General features: G+C 38.7%; 1 protein-coding gene across 1 annotated transcript in view; it reads left to right on the top strand.

Moving 5' to 3' along the window:
- Positions 1-17777, top strand: part of PPP2R5A (protein phosphatase 2 regulatory subunit B'alpha) — a 47282-nt gene extending 29505 nt beyond the window's left edge. Inside the window, exons 4-13 of the mRNA XM_009279597.2 lie at positions 1664-1756; positions 3743-3873; positions 4072-4131; positions 5356-5464; positions 7904-7957; positions 12076-12126; positions 13130-13249; positions 13328-13455; positions 15627-15728; positions 16535-17777. Of these exons, the coding sequence (XP_009277872.1) occupies positions 1664-1756; positions 3743-3873; positions 4072-4131; positions 5356-5464; positions 7904-7957; positions 12076-12126; positions 13130-13249; positions 13328-13455; positions 15627-15728; positions 16535-16667 (981 nt within the window). The 3' untranslated portion in view covers positions 16668-17777. The remainder of the gene's footprint in view (positions 1-1663; positions 1757-3742; positions 3874-4071; positions 4132-5355; positions 5465-7903; positions 7958-12075; positions 12127-13129; positions 13250-13327; positions 13456-15626; positions 15729-16534) is intronic.
- The last annotated feature ends 2594 nt before the right edge of the window (positions 17778-20371 follow it).

Below are 20371 nucleotides of genomic sequence, written 5' to 3'. Positions count from 1 at the left end.
ACCTCATGAGGTTCACACAGGCCCACTTCTCGAGCTTGTCCAGGTCCCTCTGGATGGCATCCCATCCCTCCGGTGTGTCAACTTGCTGTCATCTGCAAACTTGCTGAGGGTGCGCTCAATTCCACTATGTCATTGATGAAGATATTAAACAGCCATGGTTGATCTCTTTCTAAGACAGAGGATGGAGTATGGTAATATTTAAAATTATATTACTGGATTGCCTATTACCAAGCTTTTAAAAATTCTGTCCTATGTTGTCTATTGTGCAACTGTGCGCTATTGTGTTTATGCACAAGAAGACAAATTAAGGCTGTACAGGGAAGCTTGGGTTTTAATACAGTTCTATTACATGAAATTTGTATACATTTAAACTGCTGATATGAAAAGCTCTTGTTACGGTCTGTCACAGGGCAAGAAAGAGTGAAGGGGAACTTGTGTTTCTGAGCTTCTGCTTTGCAGATACAGCGTACCCTCCTTGAGGCTATGCATAAGTAACTGTCATCTGGAATGTTCTAGATAAAAAGTACTTATTGTCAAGCACTTCTCTCAAGTGAACTTCATAATTATAATTAGGAATTTCTCAGGTGTTGGCTCTCAGTTTAATAAGTACTCATAGTGGTAACAGTTGAAATAGATGCCTGTGAGTATGACCACAGCTCTGTGTGGGTTTTATTTGGAAGGACAGTCAGTGATGTCTTTATGTATCTAAATTGCATTTTAGCATTATTACTAATCAGTTGTTTAACTAACACGGAGTTAAAGAATAGGCGTTGAGAACATAAGCAGCCCTGAATGTATCTAAACGTAAGACATCTTTCCTCTGAATTCTGTCTTAGTTAAGAGATGCCTTATGTGTATTTCATAAATCTGCCATTGTTACAGAAGTACAGTATTTTGTGTCTTGGACTTCTGATGAACCCCAAAATATGGGACTTGTGTGCTGGCTTGTTCATGCCTCTCTCTGCTACCTCAGGCCCTCGCTAGCTCTATCTCCTGTCTGTTTTTCCATCTGTGGGCATTGTGGGATCATAGCGAATGGGGACTTGAACTCAATAGAAATAATGTACTACAAAACATAAAGGATGTTGAAGATAAATCTGCAGAGGGTCCTGTTTGAATAGAGTGTCCAAGATATAGAAACCTAATGTTAAGCCAAACTCTTAAGTTTCTGTGTATTCATTCAGCTTTTTAATGTGATACTTCATTTTTGGAGTTTGCAGCTGAAACTTAATTTCAGGAGCACTTAGCTAGCAGATTTTTCTTCATTTGTTTAAGGAATTATGCAGTGTTAGAGCACTTAATTTTACCCTCAGTGTTGATAAGTGTTTGGTAACTTATGTCTACATAATAAATTCTTAATATAGTAGGAAATGTGAATATATGTAATACTTAAAACCTGGTTTTTGTCTAATAGTGATATTTTCAGTAGATCATTTATTAAGCTTTGACTCTTCTGGGAATTAAAGTGTTCTTGATACTTACTGGAATTCTTTCAGTAAATTCCAGTAGAGGCTGTGATTAAACAGTGATGTGTTAGGCTTCGGTTTCCTTTTCTACCTTTGAAGTATGTGAATAGTCCCACTGACTTTGTGGTGGTGGCGGGGCTGAGTTCTGTGCTCTGGTATACTTACTAACTTAAAAATTTTCATTTCAATGTTTGTAGTTGGTGTATGAATTTTTCCTGAGGTTTTTGGAGAGCCCAGATTTTCAGCCTAGCATTGCAAAGCGATATATTGACCAGAAATTTGTACAGCAGGTAAGTAGAGAGTTTTCCCACCCGCAGATTTCAAGATCACCTCTCAAGCTTAACTTCTCAGTTGACTATGCAGCTAAGGAGAATATTAAAGCTTTCATGTTGACACAGGCTTAAACTTTAGTTGTTCCAACAGTGGTTTCTGCCAAACACTAAATAAACAGCACATCATACCACACAGGCTACATGTCATTAGTAACTTCAGAAACACTTTGTTTTCCGATATCAACCTCAGTGCTTTGCAATGCAAGGTATTTGTAACTTGTAAATACAAGTTGTGTTTTTAATGATTTGTAACTTACTTCCAGTCAAACCAACAATGTGCTAATTAGATTTTTGTAGTGCTTTAATGTTTGTCTTTTCATAGATTTATCATGGGAAAACTTACAGCAAACTCTTTTCCTGTAAAAAGTTCATGTACTTACTGTACATGAAATGTGTTCCAACATCTGCTAACTTGTGACTAGATAGTGTCATTCTCTTTACTGTTGTGTGTTAACCACAGAAGGAAAATCAAGTAAGAAAGTACATAGGAAAATCATGCTTCACCATGCAAAGTAACTACGAGCAAGAAGGTGAAATGAGATTTCATATTAAATATAACTTCTCAAGGAATTAGGCTGTAGAATACCGTAACAATTTTTGTCCAAGGTTAACTCGGTGGGGATTTTTTTTTTACCATGTCAAAATACTTGTTTGTCAAGGAAAAGCTCAGTATCTGAAGAGTGAGTGCTGGCAGGCCGTCAAAGTACAGCAATGGAAAGTAAAAACATAGGTGGACACTTTTCCTCCCCACCTTCAGTGGCTGCATTTAATTTCTACTTGCTTGGTTTTACTGTTCTTGTTTATAGGTGTCTCCTTCTTCTCTGTTTTACTCGACTTTCCCACAAAATTCAGGCCTGAAGCTGCTGCTGAACTATTGGCCGTGGGTATCCAATTTACTAATTGACCCGTGGTTCTTAAGAGCCACGTTGCAGAGTTTCAATTCCTGACATTTCACTTGATCTTTCTCTAGAGTACAAGAAAGACAATGCAATGAACAGCTAGCTATATATGGAAAAAAAGAGGGGTAGTGACCCTGAGAAATTCCTTCTAAATATAAAAATGAAGTGAGCCTGAACAAAGTTCCTGAACAGCTGTTTCCAGTCCCTTATGCTGCTTGGTGTAGACATACCTAAGCTCACAGACCTGGACTGAGCAGGAGACTGTAGTGACTGCTTGAGCTAAGTTACTAACTTGTTAGCGCAGTTAGCATTTCTGAATATGCTCTTACTGGGACAAGCAGGAAAAAAAAAATAACTAAAATAATGGTCTGTAATGGAATTGGAATGTCTTTTGATGTCTTCGAGTGAGTGTGGTCTTTTCTGTATCCTTGGAAAACTTTCTACAAGAAAAAAACGCGTGGAAAATCTTGCTAGCTTATTAGGGCATTTAGTCTGTATTAGCAGAGAATCAGTTCATAATTACATATCTTATGCTTATTTTACAACCCCCTCCATATGAAATCATTAATTGTGAAATTTCTTGTATAGGAATGCTTTTGCTTAACCTTCAAGACACAAGTAGCTTTTTGAGATGAGCAGTACAGGATTTTAATTAAAAAATTGTAAATATCTGACACAGATTTGATTCATTCTGACTTCTTAAAGACCAAGTGTAAACCACTTACCTAAGATTTGATAATATCATTCTTACAATTTCATTTTTATTTTGATAGTCTAATAGTTGTTGGAATGGCTTTGATGTCTGTTGTATACAGACTTTTGAAGGGAATGAAGCTGCTGGGTTTATTTTTTACAAAAATAATCAGCTTTATTAAAAATCTAATTTTGAAAATATAATACTGATACCCAAACAAAATTTTTGGTTAAACTGATTCTAATTTTTCTAATGTAAACTTGTAAATTAAAGATAAAAACTCGAATTGGTTAGTAACGTAACAAAATTCAAGTCTTTCAACAGTAACACATTTCAATTTAATTTTTAAAGTTGTTGGAGCTCTTTGATAGTGAAGACCCACGAGAACGTGATTTCCTAAAGACAGTTCTTCATCGAATTTATGGCAAATTCCTCGGTTTAAGAGCATTCATCAGGAAACAGATTAACAACATTTTCCTCAGGTATGCTGTATATGTATGTGTGTGTGACTAGGTTGAGGAATACTTTTATCTCGCCTTCATGCTGGGTCTGCCCCCCCCCCCCCCCCCCCAGCCAGTCTGTGATCTGGCTTTCAAATATTTGAAGCTTATTAAAAGTTATTTCTTTGGAATCTCTGATCTTCTGTTTCGATTTTTGATGGTTGTCTCTTTTCATAACAGGTTTATATATGAAACAGAGCACTTCAATGGTGTTGCTGAACTTCTTGAGATATTAGGAAGGTAAGTTTGATCTGACACAGAAAAAACATAAAGTGTTATTGTGGGTGTTTACTTCAGCTTTCTCGCTTTGGGAATGGAGGTGGGGAAAGAGAATTATTACAGTAATGAGTGATGAAGTGCAGTCACTGATATAATCTAATACTGTCTGGGTTACCATGTGAATATCAAATTAGGATATGGAGTAAAAATTACTCTTTTTCAGTGCAAGTTTTAAAGATGACTGGCAAAATATTTCTCAAGGGTTCTTGTTTGTCAGGAATATCTACTCTTGCTTATCTTATATCTGATTCATGACTTGTTCTTTGATTCAGAAAATGAATGTTAACTTTTGCCCTCGTGCTGAATTAAATGCTTTAATCTTCAGCAGGCTGGTTTTCTTTAAATTCTATTCAGGAAAGCCTTGTAAGTGCTAGGGTTTTTTAGTTATCTTTTTTTGACGTTGTTTCACTAATTTAATTTTTAACTTTGAAGGTTTTTTGTGGTAGTATGTTACTGTTTTTCCAAAACTGTCACATATATTTCACAGTAGAAAATTCTATGAATATTACTGGTCTAACTGAAAATCCAAACATTGTGAAACTACTGTGGAGCAAATTTTCATGAAAATCAAGTGAAAGGGATACCATTATTTTCTCAGATTTATCTAAAATGGGGGGGCAGGGGGGGAAAATCCCAACCTCTTCCTGAAGGACTGTTGTCCATTCTATGACTCATCAACTCTTCAAAATAAGATTACTGAATCAATGAGACAACTTTTAACTTTGTTTTTAGAGGGAAAGGTTGTTCAACAATCTCAAAACAAATGTTCAAACTGCACTGTTAAAATAGTTCAAAATTGTATGCCATCTATTTTTTCTGCAAGTTGCTAGTGATTGTGGGTGAAATGGATTCCTGATGCATCTGTCTAAGCTTTACAATTAGACAGCAAGACTTACTGTACGTGATTTTACATAATGGAGGTCATGATAAACATACTTCGGCTCATCTAATGAGTATTATGTGACTTCTACTATGGTTCTCTGGTATTCCCACCGAGAGTCTAAACTCATGTGATACCAACACTTTAAAGGTTGTGCATATGTAGAGCTATTTTATGGCTTCAAAATAATCAGGTTTAGAAATTGAATCAGAAATGGAGTGTATCTTCAATTTACAGAAATTCTTGACTTGCTAGGAAAAAATTATTTTTTAATAAAAATAAATCCTGCTTATTCATGTTTTCAGTATTATCAATGGTTTTGCACTGCCACTGAAAGCAGAACACAAACAGTTCCTTATGAAAGTTCTGATTCCCATGCATACTGCAAAGGGATTAGCTTTGTTTCATGCACAGGTAAGCTTTTGCCTATTTTTAAGAGTGGTGGGGTTTTTGTATATGCGTTTGCTTTAAATTTCATTAGTTTCAGTATGTGTTATAATACCAATATTAAAAAATATTTGCAAATTCAGTCACTATTGGGTTTTTTTAAAGATCTCATAGATCTTATGTCTAAATGTTAATTTTGAGATAATATTTAGCATATATTAAATGGAAGAATACAACAGCGAGTCAAAGTCATGTCAGCTGAAGTGGGAAGCTTTTTTGCTTGCTAGTCTTGTCACATTTTAAGCTTCATTTAATCCCAGGACCTTGTTCTGTTACCGCTTCCTTTATGTAACCTAAATGCTTTGTATAAAGGAACCTTGAGTATGGCCAGGTACTTGCTTCAGAAGTGCTTTTTTATTTCTAAAACCGTTCCAGTGACAGGGAGGGGAGGAGAATGTTGGCTATAAATGGCAGAAATGTATAGTAGCTCTCCGGATCAGCTAGAAATTATGTAGATCCATGACACGCTGTCAGAATGCTTTAGTTCTTCATTTGACTTCCATTCTTATACTTTGCACAGACGTTCAGCATTTTATTTGAGGAATAATGTATATCCTTTCCAGACATATGGCACTTGAGTATTGAATACATTTGATGCAAACTTGCAAGTAATTCTGCTGCGGCTAATTAAAAACTTGCTTTGTTAACTTAGTCAGCTCACTAATACAGCTCCTTATAGACTAAAGATACAAGGAAATGAGTTTCTAATTAAAGTGAAATCATTGTGACTATATAGTCTACAAACAGGATCAAGTCAAGAGCTCTGTTAATTCCTAATTCTCATATAAAGTTTTAATTTAATTAAATCACTTGTCTTTGTGGTTTATTGCTATGCAATAGGCTGCTCCATGGAATGAGTCAGTGATATGAAAGGGACCAGTCACTTGCCAAAGTTATTCTTACCGATAGATCAGTACAGCAAGCTGTCCTTTTTTCTATGATATGTTTAATCCGGTTCATCGGTACCTGAAAGGGTCCTATTAATTGAGCTGTACTGTGTACCTGAAAGTAGCATTTGGTTTGCTGACCAGGCTACTCATCTATCCCTTCATAAACCACTAGTGCCATGTGCAGTTTCAGCGCTGTGTGTTTCTGGTTTCGTGTTATCCTGAAGGTGTAAACCAGCATTACATCTGCTTTGCAATCAGGAGTGGCCTGGTTGCTTTGTTGCTACAGTACAGGTTTAGCCTACCCTTAAAAGTTAAAGCCTCAAAGCTGAATTAAGTTTGAGTCTTTGTGTCTTCAAACAATAAAGCATTACTGTACAATATATATAATGGGATTTTATGAGATTAATGTGTGACATTTATTATTTTTTGAATCTGCACATATACATCCTTAGCCTAAGGGTAAAGAAATAAATTAGACCTGTTGTAATTACAGCATTGTAATTATCTGCTTTGGGATAACAGATTAAAAAAAAATGGAAAGGTAATGCTTGAATTCAAGCACCCGAAGTATTGAAATGTACGTGTAATGCATGTAAATAATTTTTGTCTTTGCTTTATATTGCGAGATGAAAAATACTGTGACTTCTTAAAATCAGTCTTAATGGAATCTTGGATTGTAACTACTTTAGTAATAGGATTATTGTATGGTTTCTGTACTGGGCAGAGGTATGGTTGTTTAGTTACTTAACTATGAGCTAAGTAACTAAACAATAAGTGATTATATAACATATAATATCACACTTTGGCCTGAGAAGTCTCCTGGCCAGAAATCACTTGAGGCTGGGAGAGCATGCTGGTGACCTAATCACATTATGCTCCCCCCACTTCATAGCACTCTTCCACAGGCATTTGGTGTTGGCCATTGCTGGGGACAGGGTACTCAGCTGGACAGGTGCTGCCTGATCTCTTGTGGCCATGTAATACGTTACAATTCTTTCACCTGTAATTTTATCACTGAATGTTGCGTGCTGTAGATGTCTAGTACTTGAGAAATGTATGCTCAGTCAAACCTGTTTTAAAACTTCTTTTGACTGAAAGTATCACCTTTTTTTTTTTAACCCAATACAGATGTTTGAAAATGATAGTTTTGTAATGTTAATACAGGAATTGATGTTGAGAAAAATTTGTTTGGATACTGGATCTGAGTTAGGGAAATACCCTGTCAAGCTTAAAAGTAATTTTCTTCTAGGACGAAAAAAAAAAAGATGATTTTTGGTATGCAGGAAGCTTTTGTAAGATAGAGCAGGCCTGTATATCTTGCTGCTTTAATTGCTGTTTTGTTTAGTTTGGAAGAATGTAAAATGGCTGTGTGGGGTGTTTTGGGTTGGGTGTCCTGTCCCTCCCCCACCCCTGCTCCGATCTGAAGTGCTTCCATTATAAGTTGTGATATTTAGTTATGCTGCAATGTCTAAACAGTGTCTGTTTAAACTAAATAATCATATGACTTACATTCTAGCTCGCCTATTGTGTTGTACAGTTCCTGGAAAAAGATACAACTTTAACAGAGCCTGTAAGTGTTTTTCAGTTGAATGTTTTTCTATTTTTAATTTCAACTAAATATTTCAGTGTAACTTGTTAGAATTGTAGAGCAGTGCTATCTGTGCTGTCTTGATTAATGATCCATAGACAGTTTTTTTTGGGGGGGGGCGGGGATTAAATCTAGAACAGTTGTTAAGACAACTCTGGGTTTGAAGGGGCTGTTATCTCTTAGCCTGTGACCAAGATAGAGCACAAATTTAAATAAAAGTTTGAACCACTGATACCATGCAAATTACCTGATCTGAGAAAGCATGTAACAACTGTATTCCCTCCTAGCAAGAACTAAAATTTCAGTATTTTTGGTGCTGATGGCTTCTGCCTAGCCAGTGCATAAAGCTGAAATATTTTAGGGAATAAACAATCCCAAAATAAAAGTTGGAAAGAATAACAACGCTTTGTTTAGACAGAATGAACTCTGAAATTCCAAATGCAATGTTTCTGTTCTGTCTCTTCAGTTACTGGGGTGCCTGTTGGCAGTTATAATACAGGTGCTTCAGGCATCAGTGGCTTTTGCCAGACTGAATCTCCCGTGATACATATTGACAGCTCAGCTAAAAAGGGGTTTGCAGCGCTTCATGCAAGGGCTTTGGCGATGCCCATAAAGAAGAACGCAGGCTCAGGGCAGTGCAGCAACTCATGGGGACACAGACTGATGTCAGATGAGCTAGAACAGAAACTGTTCTTAGTTGGACAATCAGAAATCTTTCCATTAGGGGTATGTTGATATTTAAATACTTTATCCCTTTTTGTGACAGAAAAATGAAGACCTTATGCAAAATCTTAAATTTTTCCTATAAAGAAAAAAGATAAACAGCTTTGTGGAAACAACGTAGATCTTCACTAGTCTTTCAGTGGAAGCTTGTTTTCTGCACAGCCACTTAAGTATTGATGTTCCTCATCAGAAGACAAGTTATTCTATAGGTGGTGGAAGGTGGTAGACCTGACTGTCTATAAATTTGCCTTGTCTGCTTGAAGCATCTTCTTTCCCCCTGTACTGCTAGCTACACTGGTCAATAAGCTTATTTTCTTGGGTAGGGCGAGGAGAAAGGAATTGTGTAAGCCTTATTCCTTAAGCCAAGCTATAAAACAATCCAGGCATTTTGACAGTTGACATGTGAGCAGAAAATGTGTAGTATTACATAAAAACCTGCAAGATTGAATTGAAGTGACACCGTGACAAAGTCAGAACTTCCTGATACGAATTTACAGAACTGTGATGCAGGATCCAAGCCCAAGCTTTGAAGCGAGAAGGTAGGGCTTTTTGAAGTAGGAGCGCCATAGTGCAATTCTGGGACTTCATCTGGACTATAGTGTATACAATTCTGGTTGCCTCTTAATCAGTAAAGATGAATTCAGAATGGAGAAGGTACAAGAACTCACTGCAGAGTCACTGCCTGTGCTTGCTTTGGTCATTACTCTGAGAGTATAGTAAAATTTGCTTTATCAAGGAGTAAAAGTTATTAAGATGGTAAGAAGTGAAGCTTTAAGAAACTTTCTGAAATGCTTGAAAAGTAGATGTTAAAATTTGGGGCAACTGATGAGATAGCATTTGGAATTTTTTTGGCTTTTGGTCAAGTAATATTTTAAGAACTCCATCAGAAGGCTGTCTTCAGGAGTACCTTACTGTTATTTTTCTGGTAGGAATTGTCACTCGGGGTCAATTTAGAGGACATTCAATCTGAGCTCTTGTAGCTATGGTAGTCTGCCTTAGGTCAGTCCTGATGTTTGCGAAGCTGACAAGAAGAGTTCGTTACCTAACCCTGCTAAGTGCAGTGGCCTTTACATTGAAGAAATCAGGCTAAACATGCAGTCCTTGCACATAAGAGAAGTTTTCTAGCAGGTGCCTACTGTTGTAAGTCACTTTATGGGAATGTTGTAGCTCAGGGGAAATTATTAATCTTAAGAGTTTTGTGTAGTAAGAGCAGCAGGATTTCAGATCTGCATTCACCTTGAATATTTCTTCGAATAAAATCTTTGAACGTAAATGTGCATGTATCAGCTTTTTATTATGAAAGCATAGTCAAGCTGGAAACTGATACTCTCTCTGAGGAGCAAGGAATAGGTATCTTGTTGAGGTCTGCACCGTTATACCTGGAATATGTTATTTCTTTATCAAGTTGAGAATATGAGTCTGCGTAGCGAAGTATATTCAACACTCTTACAATAACAAGTGCTGGAAACTGGACTGTTCCAGCTAACTCAGTTTTATGCTTTCGAGACCAGTAAATTCATGCTCCAGTAAGGGGTGTATGGTAGGTTCTCACGGCTTTTCTTTGGCAAATGTGCTTGTCTGAAATTTTTTTACTTACTTGCATTGTTCTGGGGGAAAGGGAAGGTGTCGGCAGAATGAGCTATTATACCTGTAAATGTTCGGGTTTGCTCTTTAAAAATACAAAATCTCAGTAGTATGTAACTGAGTCCTTCAGTTACGAGCTAATTAACAGAAAATGGCCCTAGATTTAAAGTGTATTTACATAGACTACTTTACATGGTGAATCTAGAGAAACAAGTGTAACTAATTCATGCAAGTCTGACTCCTTGAGGGTGGAGGAGAAGCGGGTGAGCGAAGGACTGCCAGATCAGGTAATTGCAGTGAAATGGGGGAGCTCAAAATTTCTCCTCCCCCCTCACCCATGCCGCCTGCCCCAGCTCTTCTGCTCTGTCAGTGGAGGCAGCAAGGAGGCCAGGTCAGTACCGGCTGGTCAGGGAGGGAGCTCTGCCTCTGTGGGCCAGGTGGCAAAGTTGTCACCTGTGTGGGCTGATCCAGGCCTCCTGCTCCTTCATCAGGTGTCAGATGATGACGTTTGTATTTGTTGCCTGGAGCTTTCAGCCAGCTAGGTTGAACTGTATGGTCGAGGCTCTGTAAGGAATCTGTTCTTTCCTTGTAGCTTGCATTCTTTTTGTGGATTTCACCATAGGACTTTACCAGCTGCCTGAGGCTTCTGCATTTGCTCAATGTCATTTGAAGTGACACGCAGTTTTGTAGTAGCAGGATATGTTTGTATCCTAGGATAAAAGACTTGTGGGCACTTAAAATCATATTAACTATTTCTCTGGAAAGTCACTTTTGATAGTACACATAGTTGTGAATAGAACAGCCAGCTGGGAAGCTGGGGGGAAAAAACCCAACATGGCAAAAATCAAACGTGGAAGGTATTCAAACAGTCAAGTAAGTTTTACAGTTGGATATGATCGATTAGGTACTGCTGTATCATAAAAATAGAGGTCCTTTCCTCGGAATGAAAGTTTATAAGGCTCTGAGAATGTTTCTGCTTCCAAAACATACAGTTACAGGGGTTTTGTAGCCAGCATTAATTTTGTAATTTAGATGCCATGTCAAACGTTTGTTTCTAGGAAACAGGCCTCCAGTCTTTGTTGTGTGTTTCCCCGCCCCTTCCTCTTGGGGGCTGTACTTTCTAATTAAGTTTTGCTGAAGTTTTTTCCAGTCTTGTGTAAGATAGTTTCCAATGTAGATGCTGGAATATATTTTCTCTGTAAGTTCACATCTTTTTTTAGTTTTCGGCCTTTAACATTTCAAACTCTAGAAGAAAAAAGGAAGTGGTGGAGGCCGTGACTCCTCTGTGTAGCCCTGTTTGTGCAGTCAGCGTATACCGCTTGCTCTCGGGCTTCAGACCTTGACGCCAAGACAGGTGCTCCCCAAAGCATGGATGAGTAGAAGACAAAAAATATTCTGGGAAATCTAGCTACAGGGGAGTTAACATCAAAGCATCACAAAATGAAGTTATCAGCACTGGGAAATCTAGCTACAGGGGAGTTAACTTCATTTTGTGATGCTTTGATGTTATCAGTGTCCTATCAATTAATGTATGTACTGGGGTGGGAGGGGAGTGTGAACAGATAATCAAAGACTTGTGAAGTGATAAGGGTCTAAATTATTCTGATAACCTAAACAAGATAAATATTTAAATGAGGCAACGCAGTATTTATTTTCAGTGGAACTACATTTAGCTGTATTCAGTTTTCATTGAACCTCTGGATAAGGAAAAGCAAACTAGTACTTTTTTTTAATCTTATCAGATATGTAATAGAAACTTGTTCTGCTTTAACTTGTTTGTATTTTTAATATAGGTGATCAGAGGACTGCTCAAATTTTGGCCAAAAACTTGCAGTCAGAAAGAGGTTGGTTTTGTCTCTTGTTTCTGGCATCTGCTGTGATGTAAAATACAGTGTGGCAGGTTCACATACCTTACCTCTGCTGTGCTTTTCAAGAGATCTTGCAGAAAACTTGCAGTTCTTGAAGATTCTTGAGGCGCTCACCTCTGTCATGCAACTCAATGCAATTGTTTTGTGTGTTTGTTCTTACTATGGTGTTACTATGTTAAAACTATATTAAAGGTTGCATTCTAATTAAGATATTGTATACAGAAACAATTTTCCAAGGTGCGAAGTATTTTAGTAGATACAGACCAGGTTGGAGGTAGTCATCTGCAGTGTGACGCAGACTTAGCATTTGAGATACCGAGTAAGTGTCTGGTAAAGCATACCTACATTCTTCTTCTGTAGTCTAAAAATAACTTTAAATGGTCTTGGGAAATGCATTTTTTCTGGTTTCTTCTATGTAGTTAAAATGAGTTTAAAAATCAGGAGTTTGATTTATGCCACCAGATCCCACCCCCCGACAGCTCTTTAAAAGTGGGGTCCCTTAACACTGTTGTCCCCGTTTGTGTGAGCGGTGTTAAGTTTTTCTGTGCCACCTACCTAGTGTTCTGCTGGTTGTAATTTAAAACAGGAATTAACTATTTATCACTTCAGAAGCTACTTTGGAGATCTCAGATAACGGTAACCTCTGCAGCCATTCTTGAAGAAATAAAATGTTCTAGTGGGGTTTTTTTAACTGTAAAAAAAAAAAAAACGTATTCTGCAGAAGCAGTTCTGTGAAGCGTTCGGAGCAATTATGCAAAAGAAGAAATCCAAGATGAGAGCTGTAACCTGGTAGCTGAAACTGATGATTGACTTCTTTCAGGCTGCAAAAAACCTGTGGATGCCTAATGCATTGTAATTACATACAGTGTTCTTTGCAGGATTCATGGCTAATGTATAAACTGTCTTTTGTTTGTTTCTGTTTACAATGGTGATATAAAACAGTTTCATACTTTTTGATGTATTTCTTTTATACAAACAGGTAATGTTTTTAGGTGAAATTGAAGAAATCTTAGATGTAATAGAACCAACGCAATTCAAAAAAATAGAAGAGCCTTTATTTAAGCAAATATCCAAGTGTGTGTCAAGTTCACATTTTCAGGTAAAAAAAAAAGTATAAAAAAAAATAACTTGTAGTAACTTATTTTGTGGTTGTTGACCCCTAAACGTTGTGTTTCAGGTTGCAGAAAGAGCTTTGTACTTCTGGAATAATGAATATATTCTTAGCCTGATTGAGGAGAACATTGATAAAATTCTACCAATTATGTTTGGCAGTTTATACAAGATCTCCAAAGAACACTGGAATCCGTATGTAATGTTTAACTTTATCTATAGTACCCTAAATAAATTGTCCACTGTTTCAGGTTCGGATCATAAGCTTGTAAATGTGATTTCATTTTTACTTAAATCAGATGAAATCAATGAGATTATGGGTGCTAAAATGGCCGTCACTTTCAGCTGTATCATGCTTTCACTGTTCTGCATTGTTATGATGGAGAACTGGAATTTATTGAAAAAGTTTGAGGAAATGGGATGATGGTCTTGATCCTGTAATCACATTTGATCTTATGTGTGTTAGTTAAAAATGCAAATCACTACTACTTAGGCCAAAATAATTGCCAAGGGATGCTTCTGCTATATATTTATGCTTTGCTGTCCTTTCCTACTTCAGATGAACAAAATTCTGTCGGTGTCTTCATAAGTAGTTACTGCTGCCCGGTGAGGTAAGAAGGGGAAAGACAGCATCAGAGAAAAGCAGTTGCCTACCACTATAAAGTATGGTAGGAATGGGAAATGAGCGACTACTTCATTTTATATTTAATGCCATTGGTTAAATGTTAGTATTTTTATCTCGTGTTTGAAAGAAGCAGTAATTACATTGAAATACTAAAAAGCAAAGTTTGCTTGTGTCCAGCATCCTGAACTGAGTTGCAAGTCAATTCATAGAATGTAAAGGTCGTACAGGCAAAAGCCAGGGTAGGCAGGATGGAGTTAAATCAGATGTCCTGTTTTAAGCACTTAGAGGCTCTGAAATTATTCTGAATTTATCTAGATGGTGTGTCTATTGCAAATGTATCAGCTGAGACTGAATATAAATTTTGGAGAACTAGTTCTTGGAGCATTAATAGTACTTGGGACCTCAACAAATTTGAAGGATGTCCCTCTTTCCCTAGCTGCAGGCAGAAGTTGCTCTTTATGAAGCAAGTGAAAGGCACAGGATAACTGTATACCCTGACGACCAGGAATTTTGAGAAAGAAAGTCTAACCTTTTGGTTTTAATCTGTTTTGGAGGGCAGAGTAATGTGCTTATAGCCATCTAGCTGTCCGGTACAGACTTAACTACTTGCTCAAAATCAAGCTTTTCCTCTCAGAAAACCAAAACCCCGAATAAGCTTTTGTCTTCAAACCACATGAAAGCCAGTGTTCAAAAAAAAAAAAGCGTGTAGACAGGCTAAGTGTACTGTGCATTTTGAATGAGCACAGGGCCTCTGCTGAATATTTGGGAGATTTCCTAGTGCCACAATGGACAGAGTGTACTGAAAAGGCAAACCTGGTCCTTCGGTTACTTCCTTGGATTTTTCTTTCACTCATTTTTTCAAGGTCACAAGACTGCACGGCACCCCTGCTCTACAGCCTTACAGTCAATACTGCTGTGTGAAGGTGAACTGCTAGTGAGGGGAAAGATGGGGAAGACAGTTTACCTACTTCTTTTGACTAGTGATAAGCTTAATGATAAGCACCTCTTTAATGTTTAATTTCATTGCTGGTTTTGCATTTCTGTGTGTAATTAAGAGTGGGTTTAAAGGAGATAAACACCACAATATTTAAGATAATTTATTGAAATATGAATGCCTTCATAAAAAGAGTAACACCTAACATGGAAATACGGACAGCCATGTAAGCCACAGCCAGTATTGCTCAAGAGTTTAGTTTCTTAAAGAAACTAAGGTACCGGAAACTGTTCTCAATGCAGTTCTCAAACGGGGCACATGCAGCAAAACTATCTGCTGCCCAGAAACGCTTCTCGTAGAGCTTTTAGTAGCTGTATTAAACCATGCGCCTGTGGTTCCTCTGCCGCATTCTTTTGCCCAGTCCTGAAGCTATTAGCCAGAAGGTTTTTTTCTAGACTGCTGTATTTCCTTACTCAAGTACTACAAAATTGTTGTTAAAACTCAGTTTATTAAACTGGAACATAATCGAATGGCTTTATAGTACAGCCACAGTACCAACAATTATATCCTGTGCAATTACAAGAGCCAGGAATTTAAGGTTAAACAGCCATTTCATAAAAAGTTTAAATATGCATTTCACTAATTTACAGAGGAAATTACAGTAAAGGATTTTGTTTCAGAAACTCACTGACCTTCCAGTAGTATCTTAAATAAGAAGCTCAGAGTCCAAAAAGGAAATTGAACACTTGTTTACTGAAGTTCATTCTGTGTTGAGTGATTCTCATGGTCGTGTTCCTTCTGTTCTAGAACTATTGTGGCACTGGTATATAACGTGCTGAAAACCCTGATGGAAATGAACGGCAAGCTCTTTGATGAACTTACAAGCTCATATAAAGCAGAAAGGCAAAGGTACAGATTTTTCTTCCAAACGCACGTTGATGAATGCGTATCTAGAATGTACCAGCTGAAAAGAAACAAAACTCAACTGCTGTGGCTATGGGGTTCCGTAGTGGAACTGCTCGTCAAATATTTGCCGCTGGGTGTCACTTGAGTAAGAAGCACCCGCGCAGGTGTGTGTCAGCGGTGCGGCGGGAGCTGAAGCCCCGGGGAGGCGGCAGGAAGGCCCGGGCTCCCCGTCCTGCCTGGGCAGGGAGCGCTCGCTCTCCTCTGCGGAAAAACTGGGCTCAGCTGCTGTGAGGGGCCACCTGGTGCTGGCTCTGCTGCTTCAGGGGGTGTTGTCTGAAGAAAGCTGAGCTGGAGAATACTTCATAGCTCAGCTAAAACCTCTCCTACCCTGCTAACCTACGAAGCAGTGCTGTTGGAGTAAGGGAGGCAGGGCGTACATTATCCTGGGCCAGCTGAGACCACATGCCGAGTCTCCTTTCAATAGTTGTGCTTTTCTCCCCCAAAGATGCTTAGTCCCTTAATTTGTTTGCATGTGATAAAGAACCTCCTTAGAACTGCAGTCGTCTGTGCAAAACCACACTGTAGCGTTCGTCTTGAGTTTGTTGGAGCAAAGTTACAGTTTTACCACTAACCGTTACCAATTTGTGCGCTCGCTTTTTAACAGGGGAAACTGTAATTGCCTCTAAAAATAGCTTTGGAGAAAAACTTACAAGAGGAATTACTAGATGTAAATCACAGTTGTTCAGTAACTGCGTCTCCACATTGCACTTAAAACACATGTAAAGTTGATACTTCGCTCTTTCCTACAGAGAGAAAAAGAAAGAATTGGAGCGTGAAGAGTTGTGGAGAAAGCTAGAGGAGTTAAAGCTTAAGAAGGCTATGGCAGAAAAGCAGAACAGCACTCACAATGTGCTAAATGCACACAATACAAGTGCCAAATAAAAGAAGCGACCACCTCTACTCGGCAGACGTACTTTTTTGTACCCTTTTGAAATATATAAGGATTTGCAAAAGAAACCTCATCAGTATAATAGAAACAGCCAATTTTTTTCTCTGGCAAATGTAAAGATTTGAATTTAAATACAGCAGCTAAGTGATGTCATTACCACAGCATATTGTAAATTTGTCTAATTATTGATATACTGTCACTTCCAACGTTTCATAGAACTGAATTATCATCCTTAATGAGTGACATAATTACGGGAGTGGTGAGAATTATGACTTGAATTTTTGATTGTGTTGCACATAGGTGGTATAGTTTGCTATGTACATTTTTTTCCTTGTTTTATATGTGCTTTTCACATCGCTGCATACTTTGGTTAAGATTATAGAAAAGGCTTCTAGTTGTGCTGTATTTTCTCAAATAAAACCAAGGTACGTTACCAGTAACTTGAGATACTCAGTATGTGCCCCTTACAGCACTGACAGGAACTCGGATACGGTGCTGTCCTTGAATTCCTGACTGGATTCAGATTTAGATTTATGCAACGCTCACACTAGAATGAGGCAAAGTAGGGAGAGAGTCAGCTTGAACAGGTTGGGGTGGTCCATGCGTCTGACCTGCTGCTTGGCGAGTGCCTCTACCCCATTCGCGCTGCCTCTTGGTCCTGGGCTACTTAAGAGATTTCCTCCTGCTACAGCTGAGGATGGAGCTTCCTCTAGAGAGCCCATCAATGATGCTCCTCATCAGCCCAAGGACTCCCCGCAGAGTAGTGCAGGTCTCCTAGAGACTATCTTGGATGTTTCTGCATTAGTTTTAGCATCTCATAGACCGAAGAATGAGACCAAAATTGGGATTACTTTTTTTTTTTTAGTATGGAGGGAAGGATGTCACTAAATAGTTCCTTGTTTTATTTAAAGAAAATGCAGTCTGTTTCTTAAAGGTGGAAAGTTGACAATAGAAGTCTTGTCTGTTTACTTGATCAAGTATTTTTCACATCTTTTATCAGAGTACCATTCCAATCTCTTAAACTGCAGTTGTGTGGAAAACTTTTGTAATGAAAGATCTTTGGGGAATTGAGCAGCATTCAATAAAGTCTTTATGTTTGTATTTAGTGCTGTATATCACCTCTTTGTGTTTATAAAGACCATGAGAATTAGAATGGCTTTTTACGAACAACCTTTTAACTGCAGATGTCTGAATAACCTGTGGCTTTTCACCGAGTGGCAGAAGTGTTGGAGGCGCAGGCTGCTGGAGTTTCATTTTTGAGCAGGGTGGAAGGCTTTGTTCTGCTCCGTTCAGTACGGAGCAGGTGGTGGTCAGAACAGCTGAGGCAGGTGTCCTCAGCTTGTTTTACCTATTGCTTGGCTGGGTTACTGACTTTGTTCAAGCAGTTTCCAGCGGGGAAAAAGTCTTTACTACACTGTTTGAGTTGACTTTATTACACTTTCATTGTTACTTCATTTTTTGTCTCTAAGTAGTTGTGTTCCATGGAGGAAACAGGAATAACACTGCCTGAAGTGGCTTACGCTTCCAGTAGCTCCATCTGATCAAAACCAATTAGTTGCTACTCTCTATGTGTCAGTCTTACATAAAAAGACTACATTTAGCTGACCAAAGTAGACTCTGCCATGGTAAGTGGCTGCCCAAAATTTGGGGGGAAAAAATCCTTTACTTCTGACGGTGCTTTTTGAAGTCCTGAAAGCAGATGTTAAACACTGGGGCCTGCAAGGGTGCGCTTTGCCAGCGCAGGAGGGAGATGACTGTCATGCAGACACAGTTTAGTACTTCAGTGCCTTTTTTCCATCGAAGAATAAAACCCCCAATTTGCAATATAAAATATTTTCAGCTGTCCTACAGGCTAAAGGAAATAAATTACACAGATAGGGGGGAATCTAACGCTTACCTTACAGTGGTACAAAGAACAAATCACTGGTATTTGTAGTTGCTATGAGTTGTTCAAAAATTTACAAATATGGACATCAAGAGTAAGTAATAGAAAAACAACGCTGTAGCTGTAAGAGGCCATTTTGAACAAATTGTGCAACACTTGCTATTAGAGTCGCTCCTATAAATAGGTATGTAAAAGAAAGGTTTCTTAGCTGGGATCAGCTGGCCTGTTCTAGTAACAACATTTCCTTATAAAACAACAAATCTTGATAGCTGAGATGTAGTGACTGAAGTTGACTACTATGGGAATTTATTTAAAAAAAAAAAAAAAGTAGTTCATTAAATACTGCAGAAAGGAGTGCATCCTTTATTTAACCACACCTCCTACTCACCCCAGAGCTGGGGTTAAGTTCTCTTCCAGCTTACCTTCTCTGATGTCATTAGCAAAAAAAGAACAAAAAAATGCAGTAGGATGCAGCAGTACCTGTTGCAAATTGTTGTTTCTAAATATTTTTTGCTAAATCCAAGAAACAGCTGCTGTAATATAATTTGTTAAAGGAACACTTGGGTGCTTCTTTGACAGCAAGGAGTTAAGAAAGCTCAGTTGTCTCTGTCTTACCTGTAGAACAGGCCCTCAGCAGTATATTTGGGAAAGCAAAGGGCTGTAAGCTGACCAGGGAAGTCAGTGGAATGCTTTCCTACCAACACAGGCTGTTAGGTAGCAAAATCAACAGGGTTTTTCTTGATATGGATGGTGTAAGTGTGGGTTTACCCCCCCCATTCCCCCCTGAGTTTCTGTCCCAGTCCCCACCACACCAGCACCTAAGGATGAAGTAGCTCTCAAACAGTTTGCTTCAACAGTGCAGTGTTTGGTCTTTGCTACTCCCCTCTCCCCTCTAGTTTAACTTCACTCGCTTGCTGTGCACTATGCTAACCCACCTCAGCCGAGGCAGGTACAATATTGGCCCTGCTGGACTGTCACTGCAATGTACTGAACAAAAATTGTTGACTGAACACCACCTGTTCCTGCATCCAAACGTGTTTTCCCCCCCAGAATAGCGTGATCACGTTAGCTCAGACTCTACCATTGAACCTATGAACCGTTTGAAGCAGCAGCGCAGGCCCTGGGGAAGAGGCAAGAGCGGTAACTGCAAGTGACTGGTAGGCTGTAACCTCCTCCTGCCCTCACCTGTCCAGGGAGAATGCGTATGCTGCCTCCATGCCTGCAGCCAGTGCTGCTCTTTTGCTTTTCTTATTGTTGCTCCCTTGTTTAAGGCTGTGTTTGGTCAATGCAGAGCCTTGATTTGCTCTGGAAATCAGCTGGAAGTAGTATATTTTGTTCCAAAATGCTTGCTCCTTTCCTTGCAACAAAGCCTTCAGAGCAAACACACAGTGGTGCGCTGCTGCCCTGCAGACTCCACAAGTCTGAGTTAGGCATCTAGACTAGTAAGGGACTTACTCACAGGAAAGAAAAAGATTACACCAGCACAGCACAGTTAGCAAGCACACATTCTCTGTTATATAGAGAACCACATTTAAATGCCAGGCTGATGAAAGACTATTTTTCCCTTCCTTAGCAAAGACTGGGGGCAAGCGGGATGAGCAACAGCCTGAGACAGGCTTTGGAATCGTATCATCGGCTCAGGTGCCCAGGCATTGAGTTGCTTGAGTTTACTTTGACTTGGACAGATCAGGAATAGATTTTTTGTTCTTCACCTTATGCTCTGGCAGTAATACTCCTGCCTGGACTACCTCCTGTAAAGCTCCAGCTGAATCTGAGAGCAGGTAGGTTCAAAGAACGTACACGGTATCTTAT

Source organism: Aptenodytes forsteri, unplaced genomic scaffold (assembly GCF_000699145.1).
Source record: "Aptenodytes forsteri isolate BGI_AS27 unplaced genomic scaffold, ASM69914v1 Scaffold195, whole genome shotgun sequence".
In the NCBI taxonomy this organism is placed as follows: Eukaryota; Metazoa; Chordata; class Aves; order Sphenisciformes; family Spheniscidae; genus Aptenodytes; species Aptenodytes forsteri.
This window is presented reverse-complemented; position numbering and strand designations above follow the sequence as displayed.